This window comes from Pteronotus mesoamericanus, unplaced genomic scaffold (assembly GCF_021234165.1).
Source record: "Pteronotus mesoamericanus isolate MK-2021 breed Mesoamerican mustached bat unplaced genomic scaffold, CSHL_Meso_final contig_78, whole genome shotgun sequence".
Lineage (NCBI taxonomy): Eukaryota > Metazoa > Chordata > Mammalia > Chiroptera > Mormoopidae > Pteronotus > Pteronotus mesoamericanus.
The window spans coordinates 22,016,528-22,032,983 of NW_026555258.1; the positions used below are offsets into that span (position 1 = coordinate 22,016,528).

Consider the following 16,456-nt stretch of genomic DNA (forward strand, 5'->3'; position numbering starts at 1 on the left):
CCTAAGGGCACAGCAAGCCCCAGCATCTTCACTGGTGTTACTTCTCCCAGGTTGCATCTCTATCCTCACTATTTGTCAGCTGTGGGAAGACAGGTGCCATGTTTCCATTGTTGTTACTCAGTGGTGAGCACCAAATAGTTGCTCAAAAATACTGGTTAAGTACATGGGTAATGGGACCAGCATCTGGTGCTTTCTGAAGGACAAAGGGTTTCTATCTTCCATGTCTCCAAAGGAACACTTCTCTGAGTTCCTGACTGTAGTAATACATGAACTGTATTCTTCCTGGGCATGTTAGTAGACAAGACCACTGTTTTGAGTAGGTGGGACTGTGACCAGGTCTAGCCCATGAAGCAAGACACGAAGTGATGGGTGCTACTTCCTGGATGAGCATTTGAGTGGGTAGACCACCTCCAAACTCTCAGCAGTGACCCTGGGTTCATTTGTTGAGATGATAACATCTTTGGACAGATGGAGGAGCTTGGATTCCTGAATCTCCAAATGAAAGGTCACCCCTTTGCCCCACACTTCCTCTAACTGGGAATATTGAAGAATTAAACCTCTTTTGTGCTAAGGTGGTACTTTTTTGCAGCCCTACCATGACTAATGTCAGTAAATCCACTTCCTCTCCATAAGACAGAGAGGGAGTATGGATTAGACATGAATGCAATAAAAAAAAAATCATTTATTAAGTATTTGATGGAGGCCATGAGAGGACAGCTAAGCTTTATAATAGACAAGTCTATTATGTCACTTTCTCTACTCTAGATAGAGAATTAAACTTCTGAACCTGCAGATCCAGAAAAGGTGGGGTATCTCTTGAGCACTTGAAAATGTAAGTTGCTAAGAATGTAATTCTTGGATGATCATTTTTGGCCTTGCTAATCAGGACGCTCAGAGCCAAATACGTGGCTTATGTGCGGCCTCCTGGAATGCATTTTGCCAATTCCCTTCTATTATCACTTTGCTACTCAGTCCTTTCCCTTGGGTCCTGATTTATCTAACTTTGTTTTCTCTGTTTTATATCCTGTTGTGAGTAAAACTTTCCTTTGTGAAGGGGATAAAGAAGATGAGAAACAGTGAGAACCAGATTTTTAGAATGAGCTCAGAACAAATAACCCATGAATCTTTGTCTCCTAACACTGAAAGCAGATAGCATAAATCAGCTGAGTTTAACAATTGGTGGTGTTGCTACTGCTTTACTCTTATTCAAGGTTTCATGACTATTAATTTTTCCTTTGCTTTATAACAGGCTAGCTCAATGATGACAATTACTGGTGCAGGATGCACAGTAGGATAGTTTGTGGCAGTGGTTGTAACTTGCAGTTAGTTTAAAATAACTGTGCTCATGGATTCAGGGTCCCCAGATGACATTAATCACTGGCATTTCCTCCTTCTGAACTTCATACACCACTTTGATTCACATTTTTGATGGAAAACATTCCCTCCATAAAATTCCCCTAGTTGGTGATAAATCCCCAATGCAGAAATATGAACATTTTCAAATCCCAGCTCACACCTCACCTTAACTTTATCTTTGCCTTTCATACTTGTGTAGATTCAGTGGCTTGAAATCTCTTGTATCTATGCATTGAAAGGCAATGCTGCATTATTGCTACATTTATCTGTAGTTATATCTATAAATGATCTACAACAGATGCACATAGACACATGTGAAAAAAATTCTTTATTAATTTCTCACATTTTATTACAAAATGTATGTTGCAAACAACTTGAATAACCTACTTGTGTGTTTTTTGTTGTTTTTTAAACCCTTGGCTTCAAGAACTCAGGAGCTCCCTGACTTTTACCAAGTATTGGGAGACACTGATTATTGGAGTCAATAGGTTATCACTTTGCTATTTATTTTCTTCTCTCAAGCTCTGAAAAAAAATGTCCTCTGTATAAATTAAACAAAAAAAAATGTTGTAAATTCTATGTCATTACAGTCAACAGAATTATAATAATGCATCCAAAATGTGCGGCCACAAAATATCAGGTATATGTTTGAAAAAAGAAAAAAATGACATTCTAGCCTTGTTAAAAGGATAATGGTCCCATATTTTTATTAACAGGTTAGCAAAACAAAATCCCATGGATTACAATATTTACATGTTATTTGAAAAATAAAGTAGTGATAAAAGCATGTCACAATTATTTTCTTTTTTTCCTTTTTCTTTCTTTCCTTTTTTTTTTCTTTTTTTTTGTTTGTTTTTTGGTAATCATAATAAACACCCAATCCAGGTATGGAACTGTTTAATACATTTGAAATGAGGCCAATTAAAAACAAATATGGACACAAAATGAATCTTTGTTTAGATAGTTCACACTTTCCCCATTTTCTGGTTTCCACGTGATGGCCCTCATCCCTAAAAAAAAAAAATTAAATTAAAATAAATGTCCTACAAATAAAAATTCTTAATAGCAAGAAAATAAAAGAAGAACATGCTTTTCAAGTAAGCACTTATTCCACAAATGCAGTATCTTTCCATGGATTTTATTTGAAGCTATGTGGGACACTGTCATCTCAGCGATTCCCCTTCCCTTTCTTCCCTCCCCCTCCCCCAACCCTTCCAAGTTAAAAAAAACAAAACAAAACATGAAAACCAAAGGACTCTCACACTCCCACACACACCCACACATGCCCACACGAGAACACACACATTCAAGCACACAAGCACACAGGCTTCTAAAACCTAGGCTTCAAGGAAAGTTCTTTTCTACTTTTTGGAACGAAAACTCTCTGTTCACAATCAGAACATATTATAAACGTAGACTTAGATTTCGTCTAAGCTGCTCCCTCCTGAAAAAGCTAAGGTGGGGAAACAGAGCAGCTGGCAGCTAGAGTTAAACAAACAGAAAAAAAGCAGTTCTCCAGGCTCCTTGTAGGATGTAAGTATTTCTTGTCCACTCACACCAAAAGGGATGGGATCCCCTTATCCCCCAAAACACAATGCAAACAAAAACAAAACACAGATTTTAAATCACACACAAAAGCCAGCCCCTCCTAACAGAAATGATTTGTGTGAGACGGAGAATGTGTTTTTGACAAGCAACAAAAGGGTGAAGAGGACTTCCTCGTCTGGCCCACAAGCTGCATAGCTGTGCCGAAAAGTTTGGTTCTTTAGTTAAATTAAAAAAAAAAAAAGAAAGTTAACTTCTTTGTTATTTCCATGTTTAAAATAAAAACATTCCTATTCACAAAAAACTAAATCTCCCTTGCCCCCAAATTAAAACAACAATAACAACACACACACAAAAAAATTTTATATGAAAAACTGAATTGTGCTGTGTTTGTAACACTCAAACTGATAGAAAATGAACATGTGGCAAACAAAACTCCACAGTCACCTTAAAATTAGCTCATATGAATCTAGCAAATTCTAAATTATAGTTGAACACTAATAAACAGCTTACCTGGAATAAAGGATGACAATTCACAAACAGTTATCTAATAATTAAAGTCTGTTTCTTTTTTTTGTTTTGTTTTTTACTAAAATAATTAAAAAAATCACAGTATTTTAAGAAATAAAACCCACATGGGGATTTTAAGCACAATTTGTGTTCCTTTCTTTAAAACTCTTTTTTTTTCTCCATTCACCATCTTGCCCAGCAGTTCTCTCTACATTTAACCACGACGACGACAGGTAGTACTGACAAATGCAGAGAATTCCCTTGGTTAAGTTTGAGGTACTAGGAAACAGGTGACTGTTTTATGCAAAGCAGTTTTTTTGTTTTCTGTTTTTTGTTTTTTTGTTTTTTGTTTTTTCCCAAAGCGGCTGCAGTTAGGTCTTGAAAAAGCTTAAGGTATTAAAACTAGAAAAACGCACTGAAAGTTGTGCGTTGAAAAGTTGTTCCCCTAAGAAGTCTTCTACTGTCACGGAGCTTCCGTTTCCACATACTGTCCAAGACCACCACAGAGCGCACCGTGCGCATGGGAGGTGCTTCCGTATTCTGCAACAAATCAAACTTCCATGATGAAGATCCGGAAGAAAAGATGTAGTGATGGAAAAGGAGCCACATATTCCAACCATTTAAATAACTTTAATTTACATACTCACTCACACAGGTACCAGTGCTTTGAAAATAGATTGTTCAGTCCTAAAAAGCAGCTTTGTTCTGTCTTCTCGTTTCTGTCCCCCACTTCTCAGCCCAAGCTGGCCCGCCCACTTTTCATCATGGTTCAAGTAAGGTGTAATTAAGAATTTCACCAAACGCTTATTCGTTTTTGGCCTCTGTATTCTCCAGGAGAGATTTGTCAGCAGCTACTACACAGATGGCTACTGTCTCATTCTTTAATGAAAAGTCTATCCCGATTGCCTCATCATCTTCCTTTTCCTCTATAGAGGGCATCTTAATACTGTCCTGCACACTCTCTTTTAGGTGGATTTCTTCTCTGCTAACCTGCTTGGTGTCATTCAACGCCCTGGAAAAACATGGATGGTAGAGACAGATAAGTATACATTTTTCCTAAGAAAACAAAAAAAGACTCAAATCCTTATTTCCCTGGTCCTAAAAAGGCCTTGTTTCCTTGGAACAAATACCACAAATGTATTGCTAAATGGTGAGTGATTTATCCTTGCTACATGTTATGCTTAGGTCAAGTATTTCTGGTATTTAGCCTACAAAAATATCCACTATTATGCTATGTTTTGATTACATCATGTTTTGTTTCCAATTAACACAATTTTTTTTATGTTCCCTCCTCTACTGGGAACAGTGTGAAGTCTTAAGTGGTAACAGCAAGGATTGTCTTATGCTGAAACTTATTTGTGGAACCTGGAAGCTAGGGGATTGGCTATGTTTATTAAGGCTCAAAGAGCAATCCGGGTATTAAAGATTTAATGGACAGGTCCAGAAACAAATCACAGAAATAAACCAAAAGCAAAAACCTGAAGATGAAACCCATGCCTTGGGAAGCTAAGTTTTATTCCTTGAAGTTTTAGACACTTCAGGTTTCAAGGGTATTATCTGCTAGAAGGACCAACTCGTCGGATCTGTGTCCGGGGAACTAAGAGTATCTTGCGCAGAGGGCAATTTTATGTTTAAGGATCTTATTAAGTGTTTTACAGGTATGCTCCCACCTACCTGGGAGGCAGGCAGAAGCTGGCTCTGTCCCCGAGGCAGAGCACTGAAGGCACCAAGAGGTGCGTGGGAATGTTCAAGGCCACTCAGGGAATGAGTCATCAGAGGCAGGAGCAGAAGCCAGATCTTTTGACCCCGGTCCACGCTCTATCAGAGAATGTCACGCTAATGAAAGCTGAAGGGACACGGGCTGGAGAAAGCGCGAAACTTCTACGCGAGGGCTTGAGTGGGATTCGTCATTCGTATCAAAAAAAGATTTTTCATTTGACTTGTGTCTGGGTGACCATTTTAAAAACCAACAAAAAAGGAGAAACCTAGTTCCTGACACCTGTCTCTCCTCCCATGCCCAGAAATGTGACACAGAGGGGTCTGGGTGTCGTCAGGGGAACCGAAAAAAAAAAATAAATAAAAAGAACCTGGTCTCCCTACCACCCCACACTCTGGGCAAAGGCGTTCTTGAGATGGCTCAACTTACATGCCGTGTCTCAGCACGTGCCTTTCCCACTCAGAGCCCTGTGAAAATGCCCGTCCACAAAATTCACATGGAAAACGCTTCTGAGTGTTGATAGCAGCCCCATGGTCAGAAAATCTCATCAGATCTGTAAGGAGAAAGTAGAACAAGTGTTACCTGTGGGCTGGGAGTAGGCAGAAGGCATAAGCCTACATTCATGAGGAAACCGCCTCTCCTTCCTTCCTGTGTAAAAGCATTCATGAAAGCAATTTCCAGATTCCTTATTCTTTCTTCTACCTGGCTTTCCACCTAAGGGCATTTCTGGACTGGCTCTCGAGAATTGTTCCTGGTTGCCAGGACCTAAGTGTCCCCATGCCTCCCCTCTCCAGCTGCTTCAATCACAAATAATCTGGGTCATTCTAATGGTGTCTCGGCATTTTTTTTTCCTATCCAATCTCTCCATTCTGTGGTCTATCAGTGCCTCATGGTTAGCACCTATTTGTTTTCTATTTGACACGTTTATCTTTGCTCACTAAAAAGAATATAGGCTCCTGAAAGCACCAGACCAGGTTACACATAGACCTCAGGGTTCTGACCCCCTCCAGGTGAGAATCCCTTCCTGACTCATGAACGGTGGTGGTTTGTCATGAATGTCATAATCAACACCTCGCAGGGTGGCTCCAACCACTGAATGAGAGTGGCAAGCAAAGAACCTAGCAAGACCGTGAATCCAGGACAATGGGAGGCCAATGTGTGAAAGAAAGCATGTCCTCAGCTAACGAGGGATCCTGGCCAGCTGCCCGGCATCTACTCCTCAGTTGTAAACATCAAACATTGACTGTCGTCATTTTTGTCCCCTCCATGGCGCTGGGCACAACTTAGAGGTCTGATAAACGTGGGTTGGGTGGCTAATTGTGTACAGGCCACTCCTCCTGGCAAACTCAAAGATGAGAGCTTAAACGGCCTTTGTGTGACCCTGAGTCCCAAGCCCATATGTCTTTCATTATAACACAGGGGGCCAGATTTTCCCGTGGGTTATAAACTGCAGGACCTAGACAGCTCTGCAGCCATGCTGCAGAATGAGGGCAGTGCACAGGGCAAGGCTGACCATCTCCACGTGTTTGATCACTCCGTGCCTGTACGTTCAAGATGTTACAGGGAGATGTCTCCTGGCTGAAATACTCTAGCCAATAAAATCCTCAGGATGACGTTAACAGGATAGGTATCTCCGTGCTGCCTTAGTCTCCAGCACAAAAAGCTATGTGAATGGGGCCAGTTTTAACAAAAGATGGAACATTTTCTCACAAATTAAGAAGATCACCACACCAGCCATTAAAAATAATTGCACAGACTATCTTCCCTGATTCTTTTCATTGGAAATGAGACAGCACCATCTGCTCTGCGCATTAATTTCTTAGCAGGGATTATCTTGGGCAAGAAATCAACAGAATGCCTTCCTGACTCCTCCCAGCTGCATAATGAGAGGGGGTGGGGAGGAGTCTGTTTGGGTTAATTCTGATTTCTTCATGCCTGGTTTCTTCTCTTTCAAATACCTCCTGCCCCCCAGCTTTCTAGGCAGCACCTGCAGCGTGGCCAGTCAGTCCTCTCTCCAGTTCTGGTGTTGGAAAAGGACACTGGGAATGGGGTAACGACAAGGACGTGAGCGCCCTGAACCGCGAGTGCCTGATGAAAGTCTACCGTGCCAACGAGGGGCATGCTCCTGGCACATGCACGCCTTTACCCTTAGGAGACATGAAACCACTCATCTATTCTTTCCAATGGCTCGTGCTGTTTCAGCCTCAAAGGAGGAGGCCAATCATTACCTGTCACACATCAAATAGCTCTCCATCAGTCCCGAGAGCTGTGCTCAAGCCACCTCCCACTCTCTACTCCTAGAAGACAGACTGGCTGGCAAAAACACCCGAGGCTACTGTGCGTCCTTTCTTCTTGTTGGCAAGGATCAACCTAGATGATGGAAAATTGATTCAAGGGAGATGAGACAAAGGGGACTGTTCTTTCAAGGACCAGGAGGGGACAGGAGGGTTTAGGCTTATGATTTCCATTAACATTACTAGAAGTTACTCATGTAAATCCCCCACCTGGGGAGAGAGAAATACATGCTTCTCCACCCCAAGATTTCCTTTTTCCCATGTGATTAAGGCTCATGAATGTGAGGCTCCCTTCCAGGGAGAAGTGATAAGACTGAGCTGGTCTGATGCCATAGTGCTCATGTGAAGGCAGTGGCCATGCTGAGCCAGCAAGGAAATTTGCCTGGTGCCGCACACTGCTAACTGCCATCTTGTTTCCTTCTGATTTTCTGTGCTCTTATTTCAGGGGAGTCACAGGGAAGGACTAAAAGGGGCTCTTGCCTCTGCAATGCTTATAACCTCTAAAATCACGTGTGCTTACTCAAAAGTCATTGGATCCAGTGAGGAATGATTTATTTCCAGGAGAGGGACAGTGGGGCATCAGGAAGCAATAGCAGCCTCTCTGCCTCTGGCAAAAGGACCCCTTTCCAGAGAGCTCTGGTAACAGTGCACAGATGCTCAAGTATTCATCACCAAGAACATATTTGTGGAATGTTAAAGAAAGAAAGAAAATGACAAACCATGCCTCTCAGATCATAGCCATTTTCCTTGTAAGGAATGGGTGAGTATGGCATCTCCTAATAAACACTGTAACTCCACAAGGACAATCATCCTACATGGCGGGATGTGTCTTCTACTCATTCGTTTTTCAGATTGACCATGGGCAACGCTGGCGCACTTTGACTGGCAGTCCCCACGGTCGTCTTAGCTGGGGGCTCCGGGGCCAAAGGCGGGGTGGGGGAGCAGGTCAGGAAAAAGAACAGGGAGAACTTTGGAGGGAAATGGCCACCAAATACTCTTTCTTCAGCTTGCAGGCTGACCAAGGAGGAAAAACAAAGATATTTTGCAAAAGTATACCTTAGAGTGAGACCCAAAGGGCCAAAGAATGGACAGAATTCAGGGCCAAGTTCCCTTCAGTGAATACTGCATGGTCCAAAGGGTTGCGGAACTGGTATTCATGTAAAGGGGATCTTGTCTTTGGAGCCAAAAGACTAAATTCAACCTCTAGTATTTTGTTTGTTTGTTTTTTACACTTTGAATGAGCTCTTAAAACTTTCTGGGCCTTTATTTCCCCATTTTAAAATGACAATAATACCACCACCTACATTACAGGGTTATCATTTATTAGGTAGTTACTATGTTTCAGGAACTGGTTTATGTCGTGTGTGTTAATTCACTTAAACTTTACACAGCCCTAGGAGGTAGGTGACATTATTATTGATGATGGATGCACAGGGTGTTAAAATAATTTACCCAAAGTCCTATAGCTAGTGGCAGAGCCGAGAGCCAAATCCAGGCAGGCCAACTGCAGATCCCTCTCCACAACGTAAGATTAAAGAAAAAAGGGTCATCTAGGAACCACTGGCACTGGGCTGGCACATGGTGATGCTCAACAGTGGCAACTCACACCATTCTTCTCATCACTGGGATGGCATCTAGAATGTTTGTTTCTCATGCTTATGTTATCTGTGTGCTTTTGATAAGTCTGCAGTAACTAAAGTTAATGTATTTCAACCTATATGCTTTTATGCACTGTCTTGGGATTTCCACAATACTCTAGGTTGAACAATCTAGAGAACCAACTCTAGATGATATAAACGTGTGTCTCTAACTACCCACACGTTTGAAAAGCTTCATTTTGAAAATAATTATAGACTAAGAAGAACGTGGAAAAATAGTACAAACATTCCAAGAGACCTTCCTCTGTGTCCCCTGTAAACACATGATTTAACAAACGCTATGGGTTTCCTTATCCCTCTTTACAAGGCAAAAACAGCAAGAAGGAGGTTAAGGAAAGGGCCATGCTGAAGACTTAGAGAGAGGGCTCAGGATTCCAGCCCTCTGCAGCCTGCCCCACAATCTCCATGGTGCATGGCCCAGCAGCAGCAACTTTATGTAAGCATTTACATTCCTCATTTGCTCTACCATGTCATCCGTCTTGTTGCCCGCCAGTCCTTATTCTAATGATTCCCAAGACATCAGTTTTCCTAATTAAAAACAAATCACGCTATTTATTTTTAATAAACACATACACTATAGTGAGGGAGAAAAAAAATGCCTCTTTTCCTTGGAGTTTCTAAAGCTGGTTAGAGTTTATAAGACATGGCCCCTGACATGTTTCTTCAGTCAGTCTGTTCTGCTACTTAACTAAGAAGGATCGTTCCTTCTGTTGTTCCTACAACAACCCCTGCCTCCCTTCTGTCTCCCCACGGACGTGCTGGCTGCCATCTGGGACTCTGAGGGCAGGGAGGAGACTAACCTCTGTCATCAGCCTTGCTGTTCATTTCTTCTTCCTTGTCCTCGTCATCGCTGCTGGAGCTCTCCAGCTTTTCCTTCATCTGCTCCAGCTGATCCAAGTTAACCCGTCCAACCAGCTCGAAGTTACGGCTCACCTGAAAAAGCCCAAACAACGATGGAGGAATGAACCACAGACTGAACGGGGCTCGCCCTGGAGGAGAGAGCTTTCTACGTCATTTTCCTGTGCCTGTCTCTGGAACCCGGTCTGAACAACACCAGTGCATAAGAGGTCCTTTCCTGCACTTTGACTTGCTTTCAGAGGCAGATGCTCTCACATCCCACCATTTTCAATGGAACTGTCAATACTGGCCCTTCCTTACCAAACTTACTAAGACATGCAAGTGACACTCGGCCAGAAATCAAAAGTATCATGAAGCTTGGGGAGTAGAGGAGGTGTCCAGTAAACAGTTTTTTGTGTTGAATCCAAAGAAGTAACTTTTGTAAACTACCCAAGCTTCAAATACCATATTTTGCCATGTATAATGCGTACCTTTTGGCCTAAATTTTTGAGATTAAAGTAAGGACGCGTGTTATAATAGTCCTGTGTATAATGCGCACAGAAACGTGGGTGTGCAGTATACATGGCAAAATATGGTACTTCTGGAGGTGAAGAGGTTCTTAGCATCCTGGAAACTAGCAGGGAGAGTCACAGCCTTTTCCACTGTGATCTTGTCAATCCGGGGGCCATGGGTTGTCCCAGCGGAGGCCAGACAACAACTAACTGCAGTCCGAATAGGAGACAACCTTGATACTGTGAGTGTTACCACTGTTTTTGAAGATGACCACAGCCTATTTATCGAGGCTGGAATTATCTGAGAAAAATCTAGATGACTACATCCTCAAAACCCTTTAGAAGTGTTAACTAGGGCTGATTTTGGATTATATAAAATGTGGTTACAATAATGTGGAAATTCAAGGTTTCTGCAAAATATCATCTAATGAAAATAAAAATCCACATTTAGAAAACTGTAATGATGTTCTGTTTGGGGTTCCTCTATTAACGGTAGCACAAAATTTACCTCCTTCATGAATCTAGTTTCAGACATGTTCAGTGGCATGCATACAATTATCAAGAATGGACAGGTCATCCCAGAACTCAAATCAACAAAATGACTCATGCCAAGACACAGCTACCGGCTGCCCCTCTGTGGCAGGTGCTGTGCTCCCCCTGTCGGAGGGAGGGACAGGGGCGGGACCCACAAAGATGGACGAGGCACAGTTCTGGCCTCCAGAGTCTCACAGTACAGTTGAGGAGGGAAGACAGACATCATTAATTAGATTCCAGGGCCGATTTCCATAGCTACTACAGTAGAGAGAGAGTGTAATGAGGGCTCAGGAGAGGAAGGGGAGAATTTATAAGACAATTCCAAAATATTCTCTGGGACCAGACTGGAACAAAGATTTGCTGAGCACCACCGACTCCATATGCCTGGCAGATGGGAACATCACCATTAACTGTGACAAATGGGAGAGAGACTCAGAGTATCAGGGCCAACAGACAGTCCTCTGAAAAGGCTTAATACTGTCCCAACCACGTCAGGTAAGAAAAGGCAGCATTTAAAAGGAAGAAGAATGCTCGGCATAAAAGCTCTCTTAAAACAAGAGAACCAACGCATTGCTCCAATTATAATAATGAAATCCAGGAAACCAGTTACTTTGAAAATGATGCAACATGAGGGTGGAAGAGAGGTCTGCATCAATTTCAACGCTAAACACTCAGGGACAGCAAGTTCTTCTTTTGCTTATTAAAAAAAGTTATAAAAATTAATAGACTTACGTGAGGAGGAGGAGGAGGAGGAAGTAGTCTGGTTCAGAACCTTTCTTTCTCCTTCCTCCCCTCTAAGAGTTCACATGGAAGGTGCCAAAAGCGCTTTTGCTTATAGCACCTTCCTAACTTGGGATTATTCACTGTGCCTCACTCCTACAGGCCTATGTGAAATTTTACCTGTTCATTTTCATAACATTAAGTAAAAGGTGGTAGCACAAGGAGCATGAGCTTTGAAGTCAGGCAGACCTAAATTCAACTTCAGGGTTTGCTGTTACTCAGATTCCGGGCAAACTATTCAACATAAATGTCTTCGTTTATAAAAGGGAGGGAGGGTCAGCGTAGCACCTGAAACACAATAGTTTCCCCAAAAGGTTGTTTCCTTCCCCTTTCTGGGAATGCGGCCTTTTCCAATTTTGGCTTTTGGAAAGGAGTATAATAAACATTGTAAATGCATATTTATGAAGTTACGTTTAGCCACAAAGTCTACCATTTTAACCAAATAGCACTTAACGACAAATACCTGAATAAAAGTTTTCTGCGTTGCCAGTTTTTAAGGAGAAGGAGGCAAGATTCCAATTTGCCTAATTTGGAAGTATGTGTAAAGAAGTGTCTTTTTAAATGACCAGTACTTAAAAGGCAGCCTTTCTGGCCACCTTCTCCCATGTCTCACCTTCAGCTGGGGCACCTGTAGGCGTGTGTGTAACGGACGTGAAGGGCGGGCAGAAGCCAGGAGGCAAAAATAATGAAACCAAGAGTGCCAAGAAGGAATTCCCATACTGTTGACTCCAGTAAGTTTTCATTCCTTCATTGAACAAGGGCTTCCCGAGGGCCCTCTGTGCCAGGCCCTGGTCCCGAGTATCAGAGCCCTGGCTTCCCGAGGGGCTCACAGTGACACAAGACCGGTCACCAAAGTGAATGTTAGTTTCTTTTCTTTTCCTTTCACTGGGAAACTGTTAACATTTTGGATTCTGCAGTTTTAAAAGAGTACAAGACATTTTCACGGTCTGATATCTATCTGGGGCTCACCTGGGATTCAGTTGTCCTGAAGATTTCTAAAATCTTTGCAATTAAAAGATTTAAAGAAGAAAAAAAAAAAAACCACCACTTAACATTTTTGCTATGATGAGAAATAGTGTTGGGCTCTTCCTCTACTCTACACCCCCAGATCAGCAATCCACTATTCATCTTAACACAAAAGACTCCTTACTGCATTACCTGGATTATTGCCTGTCTCCTCCCTTCCTCCTGGCTGGTTCCCCATCATCTAGTCCTACTCCCCTCGCATCTATTCTGATGCCTTCTCTGATGTTTAAAAATTTCAACCTGTTTGTGTCAGTCTCCGCTTGCCCCGAGGATCAAGTCCTCATTTCTTACTGAGATTTACGTGGCTGGCGGTCATCGTGCCCCAGCCCACCTTCTCCAGAGCGACTCTCCTTTTGCTCTCACCACCCCGAACTTACTGAGCTTCTTGGAATCCACCTTGCTCTTGACTTCGTGCCTCTTCCTCTGTGCCTATGTCACTTCCTCTGTCTCAAAATCTCTCAAGCCCACCTCCCTCATGCGGTGACTTGTCTTCCAGCCTGGCTTCAATGTCACAGGGGGGCCCTTCTCTAAACTTGCTATCCTTGCTCTGCGCCTCCACTGTACCCTACATGCCCCTTTTGTAATTCACCCTACTCAGTAATTGTTTATGGCTGCCCGCTCTGCGCCCAGACTGCAAACTCCACATGTTACTCTGCATCCAGGCCCCAACTGGATCTCTACAGGCCAACGTCGTGTCTAGATCAGCATCTGGATCAAGTGTGGGTGCTGTTCTCGCCTCCTGGCTTCACTTTAATCTAATCTACCTCTCTTTCCTATAAACTTTCACTTGGGAAATAGAAAAAAAGCATTTGAAATCCAACTACTTATACATAGTAACTATTAACAAGTTACTGTATTTCTCTGTTTTCTATGCACAGATTATATTGCTGTAATTATACCGAAACACATTTGAGTGGATCCTGTGTTTTTACGCCTGTCATGGCACAAACATCCTCTGTGTCAGGGGATATGTTATAGTTTACTGTTCCCATGTGAGTTTACCTTTGGCTATTTCTGGCCTTTCACTATTAAAAATGCTGTAACACACCTTATTGTATATAATCCTTTTTTTCCACGTTTAGTTGTAATTTTATAGGATAATTTGCAGATGTGAAATTACAGGGTCAAAATCAAAGAGTATGGACTTTATTAAAATTCCAGTATATTTCTAAGTTGGCCTCTGGAATGATTATACAAGCCACCTGCTGGACCTGGAGATTGGTGGCTACCTAATTTTTTAATGGTACAGAGGACAAATAGAGGGAAATTCACCTTTTCCTCTGGAGATGAGAATAACTTATTACCTTGTTTCCCAAAAGACCCACAACAGAAGGAGAAAAAAAAAAAATAAGTACAAGAGTTTAAGATTTAGAACCTGGCTCCTTGAGGCCCTTTGAAAGCAAAAGAAGCCACATGTCATTTTGAAGGGTGGATTGTTCAAATACATAATCACTCAGACTATAAAAGTATATGCAGATCCTTATATCCTGTGAAAGTTATCTGTGAATGCTCCAAAGCCCAAAGTCCCCCGTGAAGGCTACTAACCTAGAGTTGTGGTAAAATCTGCTGTCCAACAGGAATGTGAGATCGAGTACCATTGACCAGCACAGGCTTTAGCCTTGAAGTTCACCTTGAACTGATGACCCTGCAAACTTTTCCACTCTCATGCTTAATGTTCAACCTTCACAACTACATTTGTCTCCTTCTTTGTTGGTTTTTAAGCATTTAGCAGATGGTTTAGATCTGTCCCTAGCATATGAAAAGAATTTCTGTGCTTGAGGCTGACTTCTGAGAGAGAAGCATTATATGACTTACGAATATACCAAGTTGAACATATATTTTCATATTGTCTTAGGTTGGCAAACCCAGTCTTACAGGAAGGACTGAGAAAAACTTGCGTGTTAATGAAAAATACAATGGGATACTCCGGTCTTCAGACAACTTAGCAAACGTTAAGTGGGGGAGACAGTGATGAGGAAAAAACCACCCACCATTTCTTGAGTTCCCCCTTCCACTTACGTAACATTTGTAAGGGACACCCAATTAGGATGTTCACATCACCTAACATTTCATGTCCATGTTAAAAAGAAAGGCCAAAGTTAACTTTTTATTTGAGGAAAAGTGACACCAGAGAACATGGAAAACCCGCCTCTTACATCGGAAATGCCCATCTTAGTCACAAATGGAGAATGTGTTGTGCAGCAAAGATTTTAAAGGACTTACAGAACAGGCTGGCAAAGTTTCTCAGGAGAGGGTCACGGCAGCATATATTTTAGGCTTTCTGGACCCTACAGGTTCAGTCACAACTATTCAACTGCTGTGATAGCTCAAAAGCAGCTACAGACAACACAGAACTGGATGAGCTTGGCTGTGTTCTGATAAAACTATATTCATAAACACTGAAATTCAAATTTTATGTAATTTCACATGTCACAAAATATTCTTTTGGTTTTTTTCAGCCATTTAAAAATGTCAAAACCATTCTGAGTTGGCAGGTTAAATAAAAACAGGTGGTGGGCTGGATTTGGTCCATGGGTCAGAGTTTGCTGAGCCCTGATTTATAATATCTGCTGGTTTACCCAGCAGGTCTTGAAAGTCAGAATAGGAACAAGGGGAAGAAAGCAGTAGGAGAAAGTTTCAGCAAAAAAAGTGTCTCTACAGTTTCTTACAAGAAGATGTGCAAAGGTGCAGGGCGAAATCTTATTTCTCAGATAAGAGAATTTCAATCGAAGCTCTTGTAAAAGTTTCTAGAAAGGACATTCAGCTAAGTGTGTTCAAGTTCTATGGAAGCAGAGCTGTGACACCATATTCGCTCTGTTCCATTCTGCCCTCCTATTTTATAGATACCTTCATCAAGTGGACAACACACTGCACTGTGATTCTTTGTTTAAGCTTGTCTTGACAACTTTCTTATAAACTCCTCCAGAGTAGCAACCATTTCTTATTTAGTTTTATATGCCCAGTAAAGAGTCTAAGGTCAGTCGTGTAGTTGACATGGAATAAATGTTATTTGAATTTACCAGTGACAAAAAAATTTATGGTAGATTATAAAATACAAAGAAATTCATAATATTGCCTTAAGTTTTGCATCCCATGATACAAATTTACTTGTTAAAGAGAAATAAAATTGGACATTTTCTAAAGGATTTTGATTTGATTCAATTCTTATCAAATATCTATTATATACCAAAAATTAATCCTCTAATTTTTCTCTGTATCATTTAACTCTTACAACCATCCTGTAGAATGTGTTATCTTTCATATTTGTAGATAAGGAAAACAGAACACTAAACAAGTACGAAAGCCAGGGTTAGAACTCACATTTTCAGGTAATATAGCTACCATTTCCCCATTATAATGTAGAAATGTAAAATTATTGACTGAATAGTAAACAGGACCCATGGTATTAGCCAAATATAAGGAGGAAGAAAAAAGTATTAAGACAATAAAGGTCTATTGCAAAATTGGATGGGATAGAGGAGTGGAATCCTTTGGGAATTACTCTTCAGAAAAATTTTTTTCTAAGTACAGTAAGAATTAAAGATGGTAAAGTACCCAAAAATGTATGGAGCACAGAAGTCAAGAAGGGCAAGTACTTTCTTTTGCAATCCCTGGGTCAGAATAAGAAAACATGGTTTTCTGCCAAACCTATCTTAGCAAAAAAGACAACATCAACTCATTTTGAGA

General features: G+C 41.5%; 1 protein-coding gene across 8 annotated transcripts in view; it reads right to left on the minus strand.

Moving 5' to 3' along the window:
* Positions 1 to 2,614: 2,614 nt before the first annotated feature.
* ZNF462 (zinc finger protein 462) overlaps positions 2,615 to 16,456 on the minus strand; it is a 136,650-nt gene continuing 122,808 nt past the window's right edge. For 7 of the 8 annotated variants that reach the window (XM_054584567.1, XM_054584571.1, XM_054584570.1 and 4 more), the window contains 3 exons: positions 9,881 to 10,013; positions 5,558 to 5,681; positions 2,615 to 4,423 (listed from right to left, as the gene is read on the minus strand). In XM_054584567.1, the coding sequence (XP_054440542.1) occupies positions 4,216 to 4,423; positions 5,558 to 5,681; positions 9,881 to 10,013 (465 nt within the window). In that variant the 3' untranslated portion in view covers positions 2,615 to 4,215. Of the gene's footprint in view, positions 4,424 to 5,085; positions 5,230 to 5,557; positions 5,682 to 9,880; positions 10,014 to 16,456 lie in introns of all 8 variants that reach the window. The other variant, XR_008530063.1, reaches the window with a different exon arrangement.